Here is a 17,033-nt window from a genome sequence, read left to right as displayed (position 1 = left end):
GCTATTAAAATCTGTAACCTAATCCAATTATCACAATATTAAAGCATCAAGTGTTTCATAAAATTAGATGCCGAGTTCTTGGATGATGACAGTATTTTCACAGCTGAAGGCAGAACTGTCTCTGTACTGTGATGTCATTCTTGTTTCATGATTTCAAGACAAAATGAAATGAATGAAAATAACAATAAAGGAGTGCATCACAGAATCCCAGAATAACAACATTTATTTATTACTGATTTTTATTTAATTTAAAAAAGATTACTTGTAAATGTTACACTGAGTTCTATTGAAACATTTCCATCTTCAGTCTCTCAGCACAGGTTAAAATTAGGCACACAAGAATGCAGACATCATTTTGCAGTTTTAGCAATTGTTCAAATACGAAACAGAGAAGAAAGGAGGCGAGGAGGGGAGGAGAGGAAGATGTCACCTCAGCAAAACTGCACCTAAACTGCACGTTGCCGAGGAAGAGAGTACATCAAAAGTGGCATTCAGCTCAATCGTTCCCGTGTCAGGGATTTCTCAAGTCCCTGTGTCGCCTGTGACATTAAGAAAAATACAAAAACTTACAAACCCAAGGTACCCTGGATTGCAAAAACATGTCTAGACCAACTTTGGCTGTGTTATTCCCTCACAGAAGTTAACAGTACAAAACCCACTACCGGTACATCCAAATATTTCATCATTATAGTCAAACATACCTGAAAATATAAGCACTCTGCTGCTTCTTTGAAAATCAAATTTGGCTTGTGTGTAAATATATGTGTACCAAAGTTGTACATGAGCGTACTAGAAAGTTGTAAAAGCTGAATCTATGGTCATGTGCGCTTCAATATTTGGTCTTATCCACTTGGAAAAATACACATTAGGTCAAAGTGGGTCAAGCGCTACAATAACTCAAAGCTGCAGTGGCAAGAAACCGCTATTTCACAAACACAGCAATTAAAATTAGCATACTAAAGAAACCCTTTGTCCATGCCAGGGCTACAGCCTATTATAGAGCCTATGTACAGCTTACGGTACAGTGAGGGCGACTGCTAGGGGTTCTCACTACAAGTTTTGTTGGAAGGAGAACAATCAAGAAAAAAAAAAAAAGCGTTTTATTTTATTGCACACAAAAGAAAAGATCAATATCGAGGGTGTCGCTTAATCTGGTGAAGACATTGTGGATTGGAAGGTGTCCTCTGGTTTCCCTCCGCTGGAATGTCTGTCAGCATCTTTTAATCAAGTCCCTCATAAAGCGAGATCTTTGATTTGTACATGATGTTCTTTGAGTTAAAGGGATAGTTCAGGTTTTTTGAAGGAACAAGGTTAAGTCCCGACACCGGAGCGGACAAGGTCAGCAGAAAAACATATTATAGCCATATTAACAAAATCAATATCCAATCAAGTGTAGATTAAATTTAGATTTTTTTTCACTTTACTGTCAGGCAGGCTTTTATTTTGGCAGTACATTCTCTCAACCAAAGTCCTAACTAAAAACTTACTGTTTCACAAGCTTTTAGTTTGGTTTTAAGTGTATTTCGTAATGCCAAAATAAAATGCTGTCTGGTGGCAAAATAAATCATCAAAAAAATTCTAAATATTGTTTATGCTTCAACGGATTTATGTGGCTAAAAAACATTTTCTGCCAACTCCATCTGCAAGCGCGGGGTCTTCTCTCCTTCTACTAACTGGGACCGCATCATGTACTGAAGCAAATACACTGCCTCATACAACCCCCACTCTAAAAAACCCTGAACTGTCCCTTTAATGATATGTTTACAATAACTCTTCGGAGATTAAATAAAAAGCCTGGAAAAGACCACAAATTGTACTGTTCTTGGAGAGGAAAGGGAAGTTGATCACATGTGCAGTCAAAACTTACAAGAAATTGCCACCACAGGTTGTCCCTCGTTCAAAAAAACGTTTGGCAAATGATGTTGTCAACAACGAGTAATCGATCAGGATCATTCACCCACATGTTTTTGTTTCTTTGTTTGTATTTGTACACTGACATGTGACAAGTCGTGGGACCTGTTCAATGGCACATAGGAATTGCGGATCCAAAAAAAAAGAAAAGAAAGGTTTTACAATTATCTAGCAAATTACATTTGACTTCTCAACGGCCCACTTCTTTCTTTCTTTCAGAGAAAAATATATATATAGAAAATAATACAACATACAATCAAATTCATTTCCTCTTTTGGTTACACCGAGGTGAAAACAAGTGCAGTATTTTAAGTTCATCAGAGAAGCTAAATCTGACAGCCCAAAAGTTCCCACGTCATCTCAAGTTTTAAGCTGGAGGCGCTTAAAAAAAATGGATGAGTCGAGGCCAGTTGAGGCCGGATCTCGTCACAAAGTTCTTATGTTTATGACGTTTTTCTCTGAATTCCAACATACAGGCAGAACAATCATCATCACCACTGGTTTACACAAGTCTCTGTGCTCCACTAAGACTTTTTTTTTCCATCCAACTCTTTTCCCCCAGTTTTACAAAAACACCTGTGAAATATTTTTTTAACCAAATTTCTGTGGCATGCAACCCAGATTCGGGCTTTCTTTGCCAAAAAAAGTGGCACGTGGTTACAGCTATAGTGGTGCCGTAGTAAATCTGATCAGAAGAGACTAAAGGAAAAAAAAAACAAACAACACACACAATAAGCCAAATAACTGGTGTCATTTTTGGGCTCAGGGTGGGCGCTGGGGTGATGGTTGTAGACGTGAGGTTACAGAGCAGGTGGTGTTGGTGGTGGTTCGGTGTTTAAATCGACCCTCGGTCTGAGCGCTCCGGAGCTGCTCTATGCCGTCGTGGGCACCGACACCTCCAGCAGGCGGTTGTTCTTGCGCTTGCAGGAGACGCTGTTGCCGTTCTTCGGGGGTCCCTGGATGAATTTCACGCAGACTTTGTCCTGCTTGAACTGCACCAGAAACCTGTCGCACACACACACACACACACACACACACACACACACACACACACACACACACACACACACACACACACACACACACACACACACACACACACACACACACACGTTAGACAAATAACTTTTCTTTTATCAGAGTAGCCAGACTTGACGGCGTTCTCTCTTACTCGTCTGAGATGTCGATGTTGAGCTGCTCGCTGTCTGCAGCCGTCGCTCCGGTGCGGTGGAGTTTGGTGATGATCTCGATCAGATGTTCACTGCTGAGTAAGAAGTCTCCTTTGATGGCTGAGGCCGAACCCTGAAGCAAAATAACATAATTTTGATCCAAAATGTCAAATTTGTTCCCCTGTAATTAAACACGTAGATGAAAATAAACTGCATGCAACACATTTAATAAAAAAGCGCTGTGTGGAAATATTTATTTTCTTGCTTATTTACTGCTCAAGTTTCATGCACATAATAATGGAATGGGACCTTCATTACTATCATTGGTAACAATATCATTCATGTTAACCCATCTCTGCAAGATTAAAAACAATAGTTTGACATATTTGCTGTCTTGCTGAGTGTTAGGTGAGAAGACCAGTACGACTCATAACAGCAGTAAAACTCCACGTCTCAGCAGGTGTCCCTCACCTCTTTGAGTCTGAGAGCGAAGAAGCCGTCACTCTGCGTGCTGACGGACACGCTGGCGAGGTCTGGCAGAGGAACGCTGGCCTTCACCTGGCCCGTCTTCTGGTCGGCCAGGACGACGCTCTTCTTGGTCAACAGGAAGATCCGAGCCGTGCCCTGCAGACGGGAGCGCAACCTGTTCATCTGTCTGTCTGTCTGTCTGTCTGTCTGTCTGTCTGTCATTCTTACACTACGCTGCATGTCAACACGATGCCAAGCGCAAATGCACAGAACAAAATAGCTTTTTAAGTGTATTTTTTTGTCTCTGATTTTTGGAAGTGGGACAGGGTGAAGAGTGAAACATAATACACCTGTCTGGACACGTCTGCTATCTCCTGGAACAAAAATAATGTCAGCTGTTAAGATGTCAAAAAACATCAGATTGCTGCACAGCGGGGTGAAACACCCGCCATAACAACTTAATAGTTTTGAGCTCTGCTCGGCTGCGGTGGATAAACAGAACAAAACTCAGGTCACTACAGCGGGTCAGTAAAGAAGAACAGCTTAAACTTTAAATGTGTCAGCGCCAAAAAAGAGCTGAAAGGATTGTACAACCTGTAGTGTGAGTGATCTCTGGGTAACACTTCATGTTCAGGTGCTTGGTTTAAGTGTTAGTTAAGGTAATTAGACCCTTAAATGCTTATTAATATTATTATGTGTTAATAAGATGAACACAGAAGCACTTCAAAGCAACTTGTTAACATTTATAGTCTGCTTAAAATTGTTAATAAAAGCCTTAAGAGTTTCTTATAATTGTTTATGACAACATTACAAACTAATTTACCTATTATGGCATTGTTAAACCTTTACTAAGCTTTTCTTGTTGTTTTATTAAGATTTCTACATACTTTATTATGCATTATTAGCAGCTGTTAGCAGAAGAATAAATCCCGAAAATTTTAATAAAAAAAAAATCCTTAGTTAATTGTTAATAAGTCCATAATAAAAGATTATTAACTGTAAGATATGTTGATAAAAATCCAAAGTTACCAGAGAGTAATTAACCTCAAGACGGATTGTTCACACTTAAGAGCTGGACCTTAATATGCAATGTTCACACTTTATATCCAGTTAATACGTGTTAATAAGTGCATAGTTAACTGTCAATAGATGTAAGAAGTACATAGAAATAATAAAGCAACAACAAAAGCTTAGTGACTGTTAAACAATGACATAATAGCAAGTTAACTGACATAACAAAAAAATGTGTTTATAATGTTATTATAAACAGTTATGAGAAACTCATAAGGATTTTCAGGACAATTTGAAGCTGTTAACTTTCCTATAGGTGCTTAAAAATGTCTCATAATCTAACATGTTCATCATGCTATTTCTCACACGTATATACTTATTAATACAGTAATGTAATAAGCATCTTATAAGATCCTTATTACTCTTAACTAAAGCTTAATATGAAGTGTTACCAAAAGATCATTCACACTACACAGGCCAGTCTATAAACTGTTGACAAGTTCCTTATTAGACTGCTTATAAATGTCTTATAATCTAACAATAAACATGATCATTAACACTTAGGTAGTCTTATTAACACACATTCATGTTAATAAGCATCTTAAAAGGGCCTTAGTGTTCCGGATCTTTCTTACCTTGCCGTTGGCTCTGTTGATCTTGTTGACCACGTCGGCCAGCAGAACCTTCTCGTCCATGGCGCTGTTGAGTTTCTGATATTTGGGGTTCTTGCTAATCTCCAGGTAGTCGCCCTTGAAGGGCTGGTTCACACTGAGACACACACACATTCAGAACACACGGCACAAGTTTAGAGACTCACTAATCTATTTATTTATCAATCGGCGGATCACTAGATGTTACACCATGAAATAAAGATCAGTCTGCTCAGGTGAGTTTACCTGCTCGGGTAGAGAGCCTTTTTATCCTTGAAGATCTCACTCGCCTCCAGCTTCTCCTCGTAAATGGCCTTCTTCTCCTCTGTGAACTGGCTCCTGTATTTCTTGCACTGAACACACAAAATCAGACGTTCAGATAAAGGTTTGTTTTGATAAATATTACACATTTTGCATTGCTTATTCAATATTTTCAAGCTTCTATGGGTCTTGTGATGCATTGTGTATCTCTTTTTCCTGTATATATTTTATGAATAATGAACAGGATCGATGCCTCAGGTGTTTGTGATTTGACTTTGGTTGTATCAGGCTCTGGCTTGACTGCAAAGTTTTAAATTTAAGTTAATATGATGCATTAAACAATATTCACCCTGACAGCAGGGTTGTTAAGATATAGATACCAGTAAAGAAGGTCAGAAAGGTCTGATACCTTCTAAAGTGTCCCGAATTTGTAATCACATCTGTACACAGGGTTTCAGCAGGTTTCAACGAGGTAGATTTAAGACTTTTAAAGACCTTTCAACGTCAAATTTCAGAGGTATTTCATGTCGATATGGACAAAAAGGTGCAAAGGATTTGGAGAAACCCCTTCTGCTTCATCCTGCATCACCCTGTTGGGGTTTATTTTGCAATAATGACCTGCTCACTGTGCATTATCCATTACGTATTAATCATAAAATCAGAGACAAGATTCAACATGAGGTAGGCAGACAGGAGCTCTGGTTATTAGTGACCGACCCTCCAGAGATGGAAGATTCTGCGCAGCTCTTTGTGGGCTCCATCCAGGAAGCGGTACGGCCTGGCCGGCCAGTTCTTGTCTATGGGTGACATGGGAGGCATGGAGTTCTTCAGGCCCAGGAAGTATTTCTGCATCTGGACAAACCGACAGAAAGGACAACTTTATGGCAACTTTGAAAGACATTCTAGCAAATAATTTAATGGAAAACAACAAAATTAAATTTTATTCTTCTGCATAAACCCAAGGAGCACAGTTCTTTCAGTTTTTAATGCATTTATTCGAGCGAACATTCAAGTCCCACTCACGATTCTCTGGATGGTGAAGTCGTATATCTTCTTGCCAGCATTTGCCCTGAAGAATTTCCTGTACTCTCTGCGGACCTTTTACAGCAAAACAGTACACAACAAAACAAACTGTCAATCATCTGTTGGCACCCGTTCGTTTCGTGTGAAGCAGGAAGGAAAATGAACACACTGATAAGAGGAGTGACAGTGAACACAAACAGCACTGGAGTAACAAGACGTTTGGTTAGTCACAAACAATGCACACCTGCAACAGACAAAGTCAAACTGCTGTTGGAATTAATTAAAATGACAACGATTATCAAATTAAATTACTGAAAAGTCAAAGATGGTTATGACAAACGACCTTCGTTCTGACCTCAATCGCACAGATTGAGTTGTGAACAGGAGTGTTTGAGGTGCAGGACGGGTCAATTAACATGATGAAAAGATTAACACTGCAACAAATAAACAGTGTGACGTCAGTTATTCTTCTAAAACCGGACGGACACGTAACAGATAATCACCAAAAAACGAGGACACGCACACACATACACACACATTTTACACACCTAAAGACAAAGAAAAAAACAGAACAAATACTGCTGGATACAGAAAACAGTGCTGCTTAACGTGGGGTTAGTGGCACAGATGCAGAGAAAGCAGACAGAGGAAGACGTTTAGAGAGGACAGACCAGAAAGATGGACAGAGAGACAGACCGACAGCCTCTGCCAAGTCACTCAGGCTCTGCTGGATTACAAGGTTTAAAGGGGAAAAGAGTAGCTGTCTCTAAATAAAATAATTATTTTATTTATATTTAATATGATTATTAAAACATTCTTGAAAACTGAGACATACTGTGTCCTACCAAAAAAAAACCTTCACCAAAAAAATCTGAGTATTTGGTAATAATTTTTGAACACTTATTCTTTAAGGGTATATGAAACATTTTGATGTGCTTTTTTAATGTATAAACTTGCTCTGTGCCAGAAAACCGCCCTGTCACAAACACAAACTCACAACTTCAACCACTAAAAAAACCAAAACCTACTGATAACATAGGTAAGCTAACTGACTTTTTAGCTAGCTAGCAAACAATGTATTATTTTACTACAGAACACAGAGCAGCTGAAAGCTAACATTCCAGCTTCAAGCAGTAAACTCTAGTAAATTTTAGTTTATCGATGTACTCAAAATTAAATAAAAAGAGATTAGTAATTGTGCAACTGACCTATTTGATTTTAAATCTGCATTTACTCATTTTAAACCTAGTTCACAGTTGTTGTGTTAAAGGAAAATCTCAAATCCTACAAGTTGGAGGGAAACAGGAGGAGAAGAATTACTATTTGTTGTGGTGAATTCTCTAATGACTGTGTACAAGAGCAAATGTTTTCCTGTTTTGATGGTGGGAACTGCAGCAGAATTTGTAACGTATTAGCCAATGAACACGTGTAATCACACGTGTTCTGATGTGCTTAACCTCTGGGATCTTTATGCTGAAAGCTGCACTGATTACTAAAAAAAGTCATTATGGATGCAGTGTGATCACAGCAATAGGCAGAGACTGGCTTCCTGTAGAAGTGCGCAACAAGGTAGACGGTTGTGGAGGATGCAGAGGGTCAGGGGTGATGAGTAGGTGGCAGACTTGCTGATGGCTGCGCCGTGGGGCTGGTAGGTACCTTGAGTCCCTGCCAGTAGGCCCAAATCACAGCGACAGCGTGCTTACGCCTGGCCTCTTCCTTCAGTCTCCTCAGCTCCCTGCGAGCCTGTTCAGGGGGTGGGCGGGAAGAGACAGAGAGCGGGAACAAATGAAGCAGGAGAAGATGAGAGAAGGAAAGAGGGAGACACCGTTTTGCCTGAGGTCAGCACACATCAAACACACACACACTCGCACAAATACACACACACAGACACACACACACACACACACACTGCACACCAGCCATCTGTGACGATGGAGAGACTATTAAAGTACAGCTCTCCTCCTCCAGACTCCAGTGACAAATATGGCACTTTGGGTCATATGAACATTTATCAGGGGAACTTCTGTAATGGAAGCAGACGTTTTTAGTGGAACGGCAGAGGAGCAAAAGTCACAACTCAGGCAGCAGAGGTCACCTCAACAGATCCAAACAGTTCCATCTATAAAGAGACAAACAGTGCTGCGACGCAGAGAGTGAACATGCATCAACTACACGAGAAGGAAGAGGTCATGCAGACGGCAGGCAGCATGCACTGGTGAGACATGGGACCTTGGAGAAAGAAGATGAAAATGCATCCGAAACATCTGGTGTGTGACTGTCCTCCTGGGAATGTCCATGTAACCTTGAGTCATTAACTTGTTCTTTTATTAGCAAATTTTACAAAATCCCTTGTCAGAAAGAGCTGTAGAGACAGAGTGTGGTGAAAATAAATGTTTAGAGTATTAGTGGGTGATTCATTTTTGAACTAAGGCATGGTTTAACTTTAAATTATGATGCTCCAAAGTTTAAAACTACCCTAAAATCAAGAATGATTACATTTAAACCTCTGTTTATCAGTTGCTGCCAGTCTCTTTTTCCCCTCATTGTGTTGCCAGTTTTTCAAGCTTCTGTAATTTGAGCATTTTTCTTTATTAATTTGACCTACAAGTTTTTCTAAAACGAGGAGAAATCACAGCTTCTCTGCTGAGCCATCATGAGTAGGCTAACTCAGCTAACTAACTTCTTAGCTATAGCTAGCAAACAATATAATGTTTTGTGTAACACTCTATTAACTTTTTAGCTGGCTAGCAACAATGTAGTGTAATGTTTTGTTAACTCTTTAAGCCAGATAGTAAACAATGTAATGTCACGTTAACTTTTTAGCTAGCCAGCAAACAGTGTAGCCTGACATTTTGTTAACTCTTCAGCTGGCTAGCAAACAATGTAATGTTTATAGCTATCCTAGCATATAATGTAATGTCTTGTTTATTTTTTTTTAGCTAGCTATCAAACAATGTCAAGTTTTGCTAAGTTTTTAGCTAGCAAGCGGACAATGTAATGTTTTTTGTAGCTTTTTAGCTGGCTAGCAAAAATGTAGCCTGATGTTTTGTTAACCTTTTAGCTAGCTAGCATACGGTGTAGCCTAATGTTTTGTTAAGTCTTTAAATGGCTAGCAAAAAATGTAATGTTTTATTTTTTAGCCAGCAAATGTCTTGTTAGCTTTTTAGCACGCTATCAAATGATGTAATTTTTTTGTTAACTTTTCAGTCAGCGATTAAACAATGTCACATTTTGCTAAGCTTTTTGATAGCTTTTTTTTCTAGCAAGTAAAAACATTTACTTTTCATTTGTTTTTATTTTTAGGAAGAGCAAGCATCTCCATACTGATTAAGCTATTCAATTTGAGTTTACAAAAGAAAAAACCCAACTTGTATTTACTAAACCTAGTTTTGCTAAACTCTGATCAGAACTAATTTTACATCAAATTAATATTCGCTGGTGCAAACCAGTCTAAGGCGTCTCTTTTCACTTCAGCATCCAGTGGATGGTTGTTCATGTGAGAGTGTGTATGTTTTACATCATAAATGAAATGTTAAGAATGGGTCGAGCAGAATGATGGATATGTTGAGGATTTTTTTGGGGGGGTTGGGAGGGGAGGAAGGGGGGAGTCGATGGAGGCGGCGAGTCACATAGTCACAGCAAGCCAAGTCAACAGGCTTCCCAAATACCTTGGTGCCCTGCCAGCCGGCCCAAATGACCGATACGGCATGTTTATTCCTTGCCTCCTCCTTCAGCTGACGCAGCTCTCTCCGGGCCTGATGAAAAGCGGTGGCAAGTTGCGGAGGAGGTTAAATTTCAGTGACAATCAAAACTTTAAGTGCCCCAGGAATGGTACTGAGTAGGTGTGCAAAAAAAGGCATTATGAGGAGACACTGACGCAGGACAACAAAGGATGTCAAGAGACGGGACAACGGGTGGTTAACATCGACACGGGAGCAGCTTTTAGTGGGCGCCTGCTCCTGCCGGGTGACTCTGTGTATGATCACGCTTTGGAGGAATGAAATAAAATGTGACAAGAGTGGGAGAGTCTGGATTATTACCACATTATCTACAGCTTCATAAAGACGCTGACAAATGAGAAAAGTCTGCACATGAAATAATCTTTAACATTATCTATAATGAGTCATGATCGACAGTCATCGGCAGGCTGTGAGACCTTGAAATAAAATATTGATCGTTAAGGATATCTCACATGATAACAGTGAATGCTGATAAGATTACTGTATCTTGTACATGCAGACTACAAAGTCTACACAGTGACTGTGGTTACACAGTCAGACAGAAGCAATGTCGTGTTGACATAATTCAACACTTATTCATAAAAGCTTCTTGGAGTTTTTCCATCGGTGTATGAGTATCTTAAAGAGAGCTGGAGTAGATAGCACAGTGAAAATCACGTGTGTGGTAGGTGCTGCATGGTTGAATTATTTCCAAACACAATTAAAAAAAACAAAACAAACCGAATGCAATGATTTGCTGTCGTCTGAAGTTAGTGCTGGTAAAAATCTGGATGGTCCTTTTTCTCTTTAACCTGGAGGACATGACGTGATTCATGATTCATGATTCATGATTTCTAAATACAATCTTTCCACTTTGCGTCAGTCCATCTCAGATGAGCTCGGGTCCAGAGAAGTCCGCAGTGTTTCTGGATGTTGTTGATATATGTCTTTCTCTTTGCATGGTAGAGTCTTAACTTGAGACAAATTGTTTAATGACCCTGTTGCAGGCATCAAATTCAGATTGTTGTCCTTGTTCTGTATTCACCTGAATACAAGTCAAAAAGTATTTGCAAATCACTGCATTCTGTTTTTATTTACATCTCATACAGCGTCCCACTGTTTTTGGAGTTGGGGTTGTAGATTGTAGAGGTGGAGGGAAGACGTTTAAAACAGAACACTGGATGGAAACCAAATGGAAACACAACTTTAAAACATGAATGACGTTAGACAACCGTTTGATGTTATGTGTCTAAAAAAACTAGCTTGGGTTTGTAACACCATTTAGCAAAATACCAAAGAACAACCAAAACATATCGACACAGTCCTACATGTGACGGCTACAAAACAGACCAACAACGATAAGGCACATCAATCAGGCCGGTGGATAACGAAGGACTGAGGTTTATCCAGAGGAGCTGCTGCTCTATAGTCTACTTGACAGCAACGTGAACCCAGAAAAGTTGAAGTTTTATGTCAGAAATGTGAAATATGAGTCCTCAGCATTATGAAACTGCTGGATATTAACATAATCACCTATATGGACAAATTCCAGCAACTGCCTGGCTGTTTTTGGAGAACACCAAAGTGGCTTTGGGAGATATTCAGGACATTGAATCCATTTGTGACATTTTCACAATTTAAAATGGCTGTTTAAATCAGCAGTAGCCATATTCCAACTCCTGGTGGGACAATTTTGATGAAATTCCAGTTTAGAAGCTTCAGAAGAAACTTAATCGATTGTATTCTACAGATAACTTATTGAAACTTCAACTGTGTTATAAATTATAGGATGTTTTATTGATTTTATTTAATATATTAAGAAATACAATACACAAATGTGCATTAAGTACCAAAGTTCATCGAGATATTTCAATAAAGTCACATGACTTATTTCCACTGTTGTCCATGACGTTTATAGGTAGGAGCCAACTTTTATCAAAGTTACAGCCGTGCATTATTACATTATATAAAGATTATTATATTAGCCTGAAGAGATGGAAGTTTCCTGCTGTTCATCAATACTGTCAGCCGCTCCGGCTTCTCTTTATCCTGGTTTTGGAATATATTGGTAACGCTGACTTCATGTGTGAGCGTCTGTGATCAGCGCTGTTGTGGCTGTGAGGTTACGGTCTGTGTTGCTGCACGCATGATGTGACCATTGTACGGATGCTGTGTGTGAATTTGACCGGTACAGAATCAGAGATGTGACACTGACGCGAAAAACCAGCCGGTTCTGGTCTCTGGCCGGTCGATCCAGTGTCAGAAACAGATCCAGCATCCTCAATAACCCACAAAACCACCCCAACGTTGTCTAAACCAGTCAAGCAGTTGCTGAAACATTGTGCATATGTGTGATTATGCTAATTAATGCTAATTGTCCAATATATGCAAGTTAGCATCCAGCAGTTTCATAAGTCTGAGGACCCATTCTTTACATTTCTGACAGAAAACTTTGGGGCACTAACAGCAAACAGACGACTATCAGGCAGAGTCATGGTGGGATGGGATGGGACGGGACACGGTGAACAGGGGAGGACAAGACAGCTGGGACGGAGACACACTACGGCTGGTTTGTTGAAATACCTTGGTTCCCTGCCAGTATGCCCAAATTACTGTCACAGCGTGTTTATTCCGCGCTTCTTGTTTTAGACGTCTCAGCTCCATCCGAGCCTGCCGGGACGCGGTGGGCGTTAGAGGAAGACAGGTGGAGGACGTGAGAAAGGCACAAAAGAACAAAAACAAAAAAAGGAGAGTGAAAGAGGAGTGAGGAGAGAGGGGAAGAAAAAAGAGAAGTGGCAGTTGTGTGATCAGCAAAAGAAGCAGGATTAAAAAGGAAACGCAGCAGTAACATCAAGGAAGGCTTTGTTAAACAACAGGATTTTTGTAATACTGTCGGGCCATCAGGCAGGAACGCTGCACAAGATGGAAAGAGGCAAAACTGTTAAGACTTCAAGAGCTGTTTAAACATAAATCCTGTCTCAATCCCCGGCTCCCTGATATCCCACTGGACCTGAATGCATCAGTACCTGGGTGCCGTGCCAGTAGGCTGCGATGGTGGTCACTGCCTCCTCACATCTCTTCTGATACTTCAGCTCTCTCAGGAGTTTGCGGGCCTGGTGGACACACAACAAGCAAAAATCTTCAGGTGTTTTCTTTCCCCTTGTCATGATTTCTGCTGGATTTTATTGTAAACAGAGTGAAGGTGCTCACCTGCCATCCTCGGGTGTAGGACTGCACCACGGTGGTGGCGCTCTTGATCTTCTGGTATTTCTTTTGTTGCTGTGAGATGGAAAAAGACAAAGAAAGGAAATTAACAACACATCTGTTTATTCTGCTTTATGTGTGATTTCGAGTGCAGTCACTCTGGTCTAATTTTACTACAACTTTAACCTCATTATTTACTTTCTATTTATACTTAAACTGTGAGATACTTGACTGTCCTACAATAACTCTACAATAATTCATGTGTTCAATATTCACAAAACTATTATTACACTGTTATATATGATTATAGTTTGATGCACTTTTTTTAAACATAATTCTGTACAATATTATTGTTACATTATCTCTTTTATATATTGTAGTAAAATGGACATACTTTGACATACTTCTTATTTTCTACTCTTGAAAATGGAAGCACTTGTAACACCAACTGTCGGGGTGAAAGTCCTCTATTTGACCAACTCAACTTCCTGTCACTGAAGTGCATGAACCTTTACAATAGTCAAAGCTTTAACCAATACGCCAAAGTATCGGCTCATGTGCATTAGTTTACAGCATGAAACTCAATTTTGTTTCTTCACAGTGTGTCCTGGAAGCTTCTTGTTGGCAGCACACTGCCTGGATCGTTCATATTTTAAAGGAAAAATGAAAATATGTTGATGTAATATATTATTCTTACGTTTTTTTTTTTTTTTTTTTTTTTAGACAACATATTACCCCAGTCCTGGCTTCTCTCCATTGGCTCCCTGAGCATTTTAGAATTGATTTTAAGATTTTGCTGATCACTTTTAAAGCCCGTCTGGGTCTGGCCTCAAGCTACACAGCTGAAATGTTAACACCGTATGAAGCAGTACGCAGCCTTCGATCCTCAGACGGGGCCTCCTGGCTGTTTCACAGTCGAGGCTTAAATCTAAAGGTGATTGTGTTTTTTCCATCAGGGTCCCTCGACTCTGGAACGACCTGCCCGAGATCAGGCTGCAGAATCAATCTTTTAAATCATTTCTTTAAACCCATTTTCTGGCTTTTATGGGATGTTGTTTAAACCATTTTAATCCTTCTTATTCTCTTATTATCTATTCCATCTTCATTAAATACCTTCACACTGATCAATATCGTCTCTCTTTCAACCTATATTTGAACAAATTAAAACAAAATAATTTATGAAATTTGTCTTTTGTGACACATTGATGTTTCTGTATTTTAGCCTGTTGATAGAGGTCTTAGATCGAATATCAACCAGATTTCAGCTAGAAATCAACATTGAATCCCAGTTGGGAGTAATATTTCAGTAGTGTAACAGTACTTCTACTCGAGTACAGATTTTCAGTTGTCTTTCCCCCCACTGCTCACCGCGTATCGGCGGTACCACGCCGCCACCACAATCTGACTCTTCTTCAGAAGCAGGAACTGGCTGCGGCACTTCCAGCCACGGTAGATCTTCTGAATGAGCGTGGCCAGGTCCTGCAGGCACTGCCTCCTCCTCTCCTCCAAGAAGAAGAGCTGTGGGGACGAGGAGAGGATTTAACTGCGTCAGACACACATCAGGAAAAACGTGTGTGTCAACTTCAAATTTTCTCTTGGCAAGTAGAGCGTTTTCTAAAGCTCAGCAATAAGATCATAGGGACAGCAAAGATATAAAAAAGGAAGAAAAGCCATAAAGAAAAGTGTGAGATCAATAGAAATATAGTTTTATCTGAGCAAATACTGATTCAGCGTTTTAAAGTACAAAGTCCAATCTCTCTGCAGGGGGAAAATTAAGCCCTTCCTGGTTGGGTTTACAATAAGACAATAAAAAATGACCTGTGAATCGACTTATCTTCATCAGAGGTGTCAGTATGTCAGGTAAGTCACTGCAGAGCAGAGGTGGGAGTAAGTCACACAAGCAAATCAAGTCTTAACCTTCAAGTCTCAAGCAAGTCCCGAGTTACTGTGGTCTGAATCAAGGAAGTCACAAGTTCAGTCCAGTGTCCACGTCAAAATCAGCTAAAAAAAAAAAAAAGACAGCAGTGGTCCTAAAAAGTTAATTATGATTTGTCTTTGTCAGGTGGATGTAAATAGCTACATTAGCTTCCCAGGTACAAGTACTGCTGGCTGCTTGAATCTGCCATGCTAGGCTAAACACCCAGGTGTAAACAGCATTCTTGCAAACTTTGAGTTCTCTGTAACAGGGAGGAATCCCCTGGTACAATGTGAGATTCACTGCCTTTGTTTCCTGCATTCTGGAGACTTTTAAAGAATAAAAACAAAAAAATAACATTTTTTGATGCCCGCAGAGAACCTATAACTGATACCTGGTCTAATTTCAAATCTGATTACAATAACAGAAAATTTATATTTTACTTGCTGCTCTTGGAAAAAAAAATGTGTCCTTTTCCTTTGAAATTTCTCATAAGAGACGGGAGTTATGTTTTTCTAGGAAATCTGCTCTTTGCTTGATTATTTCTTTGTCTTGGTGCTCTCCTCTCTCTCTGTCTCTGTCTCTCGCTCGACGAGGAGGACAGGCTTATAAACACTGTGCTGTTCCAGAAACCGGCTGTGACGATGATGGGAAACAAAAAAGGTGCAACAATTTGCCAGAAATCAGGAGAAATACAGGAGAATTTTGACCCTGGGAGAAAACTGGGAGAGGGCAAATAAAAACAGGAGTTTCCTGGGAAAAGAGCATCTGATGAACAAAAACATGAAGTCATCTGTCTAAAGTAGGGTTGGAAATTTTCCTTTACAGATAGTTACTAACACTAACTATACGTTAATTAGTCATCATTAAGGATTAATTAGACACAAAATGTAATTTTTTCCCACATTTTTGTCCCTATTTTCTTTTTTTGAACTTCTTTCTGTTTTTCATTTTAAGTTGAAGTTTAGTTATTTAACAAATGTTACAAACATTTTAACACATTTCTGTACTATTGATTAATTATCTGTTAATACATTTTTAATCAGCTCAATTTGTAAAGGGATAGTTCACCCAAAAATGAAAATCCAGTCATTATCTGCTCACCCTCATGCCATCTGAAGGTCAGCTTTAGTTTTTTAGTCCACAAAACACAGCTGGAGTTTGACAGGAGAACAGTGCTGCAGAATCTCACATGCTGACCAGTTTTTAAACGAAAAAAAAACCCAGCAGAATAAAAACATAAAATGTCTCCACACTGCTCGTCTGGTGTGATCCAAGTCATTCTGTATTCATTCATTCATGCATTGATAAGGAAATTTAAAATCAAACTTAAAATAAGAAAAAAGAGAAAAAACACATTTTATATCTTATTAATTATTAATGATTCAACAATAAATCAATTGTTAGCATTTTAATCTACTTATTAAGGAAAATACACAAAATGTGTAACTCTTAAAGGAAACCAAGTCTACTCACAGACAGATGACACATTTAACTTTCTCTCACTAATCCTAATTGTGGTTGATGAAAGCACAACAGCATCTGATATAATGTGATTTAGAGGTGAAATAATCGTTTGTATATAAATATGTCATTTACCACAGCTGGAAGGTGATGGAAAAGCTTGAAAATGCTTGAAAAGTGCTTGAATTTGACTTTGGAAAAGGTGTAGGAACCCTGAAATCTGATTCTGAGGACCTCA

General features: G+C 39.3%; 1 protein-coding gene across 1 annotated transcript in view; it reads right to left on the bottom strand.

The window, feature by feature from the left end:
* Positions 1 to 205: 205 nt before the first annotated feature.
* myo1b (myosin IB) overlaps positions 206 to 17,033 on the bottom strand; it is a 95,859-nt gene continuing 79,031 nt past the window's right edge. The window contains exons 20-32 of the mRNA XM_084725522.1: positions 14,785 to 14,934; positions 13,423 to 13,491; positions 13,239 to 13,325; positions 12,796 to 12,882; positions 10,162 to 10,248; positions 8,150 to 8,236; positions 6,494 to 6,568; positions 6,188 to 6,322; positions 5,456 to 5,562; positions 5,195 to 5,327; positions 3,552 to 3,704; positions 3,083 to 3,213; positions 206 to 2,916 (exon numbers count right to left, since the gene is read on the bottom strand). Coding sequence (XP_084581648.1) covers positions 2,784 to 2,916; positions 3,083 to 3,213; positions 3,552 to 3,704; positions 5,195 to 5,327; positions 5,456 to 5,562; positions 6,188 to 6,322; positions 6,494 to 6,568; positions 8,150 to 8,236; positions 10,162 to 10,248; positions 12,796 to 12,882; positions 13,239 to 13,325; positions 13,423 to 13,491; positions 14,785 to 14,934 — 1,434 coding nt within the window. The 3' untranslated portion in view covers positions 206 to 2,783. The remainder of the gene's footprint in view (positions 2,917 to 3,082; positions 3,214 to 3,551; positions 3,705 to 5,194; positions 5,328 to 5,455; positions 5,563 to 6,187; positions 6,323 to 6,493; positions 6,569 to 8,149; positions 8,237 to 10,161; positions 10,249 to 12,795; positions 12,883 to 13,238; positions 13,326 to 13,422; positions 13,492 to 14,784; positions 14,935 to 17,033) is intronic.

The sequence above is a fragment of the Lutjanus erythropterus genome, chromosome 8, assembly GCF_056507025.1.
Source record: "Lutjanus erythropterus isolate fLutEry1 chromosome 8, fLutEry1.hap2, whole genome shotgun sequence".
Lineage (NCBI taxonomy): Eukaryota > Metazoa > Chordata > Actinopteri > Lutjaniformes > Lutjanidae > Lutjanus > Lutjanus erythropterus.
The sequence above is the reverse complement of the archived record's forward strand: the minus strand, read 5'-3'. Positions and strand labels throughout refer to the sequence as shown.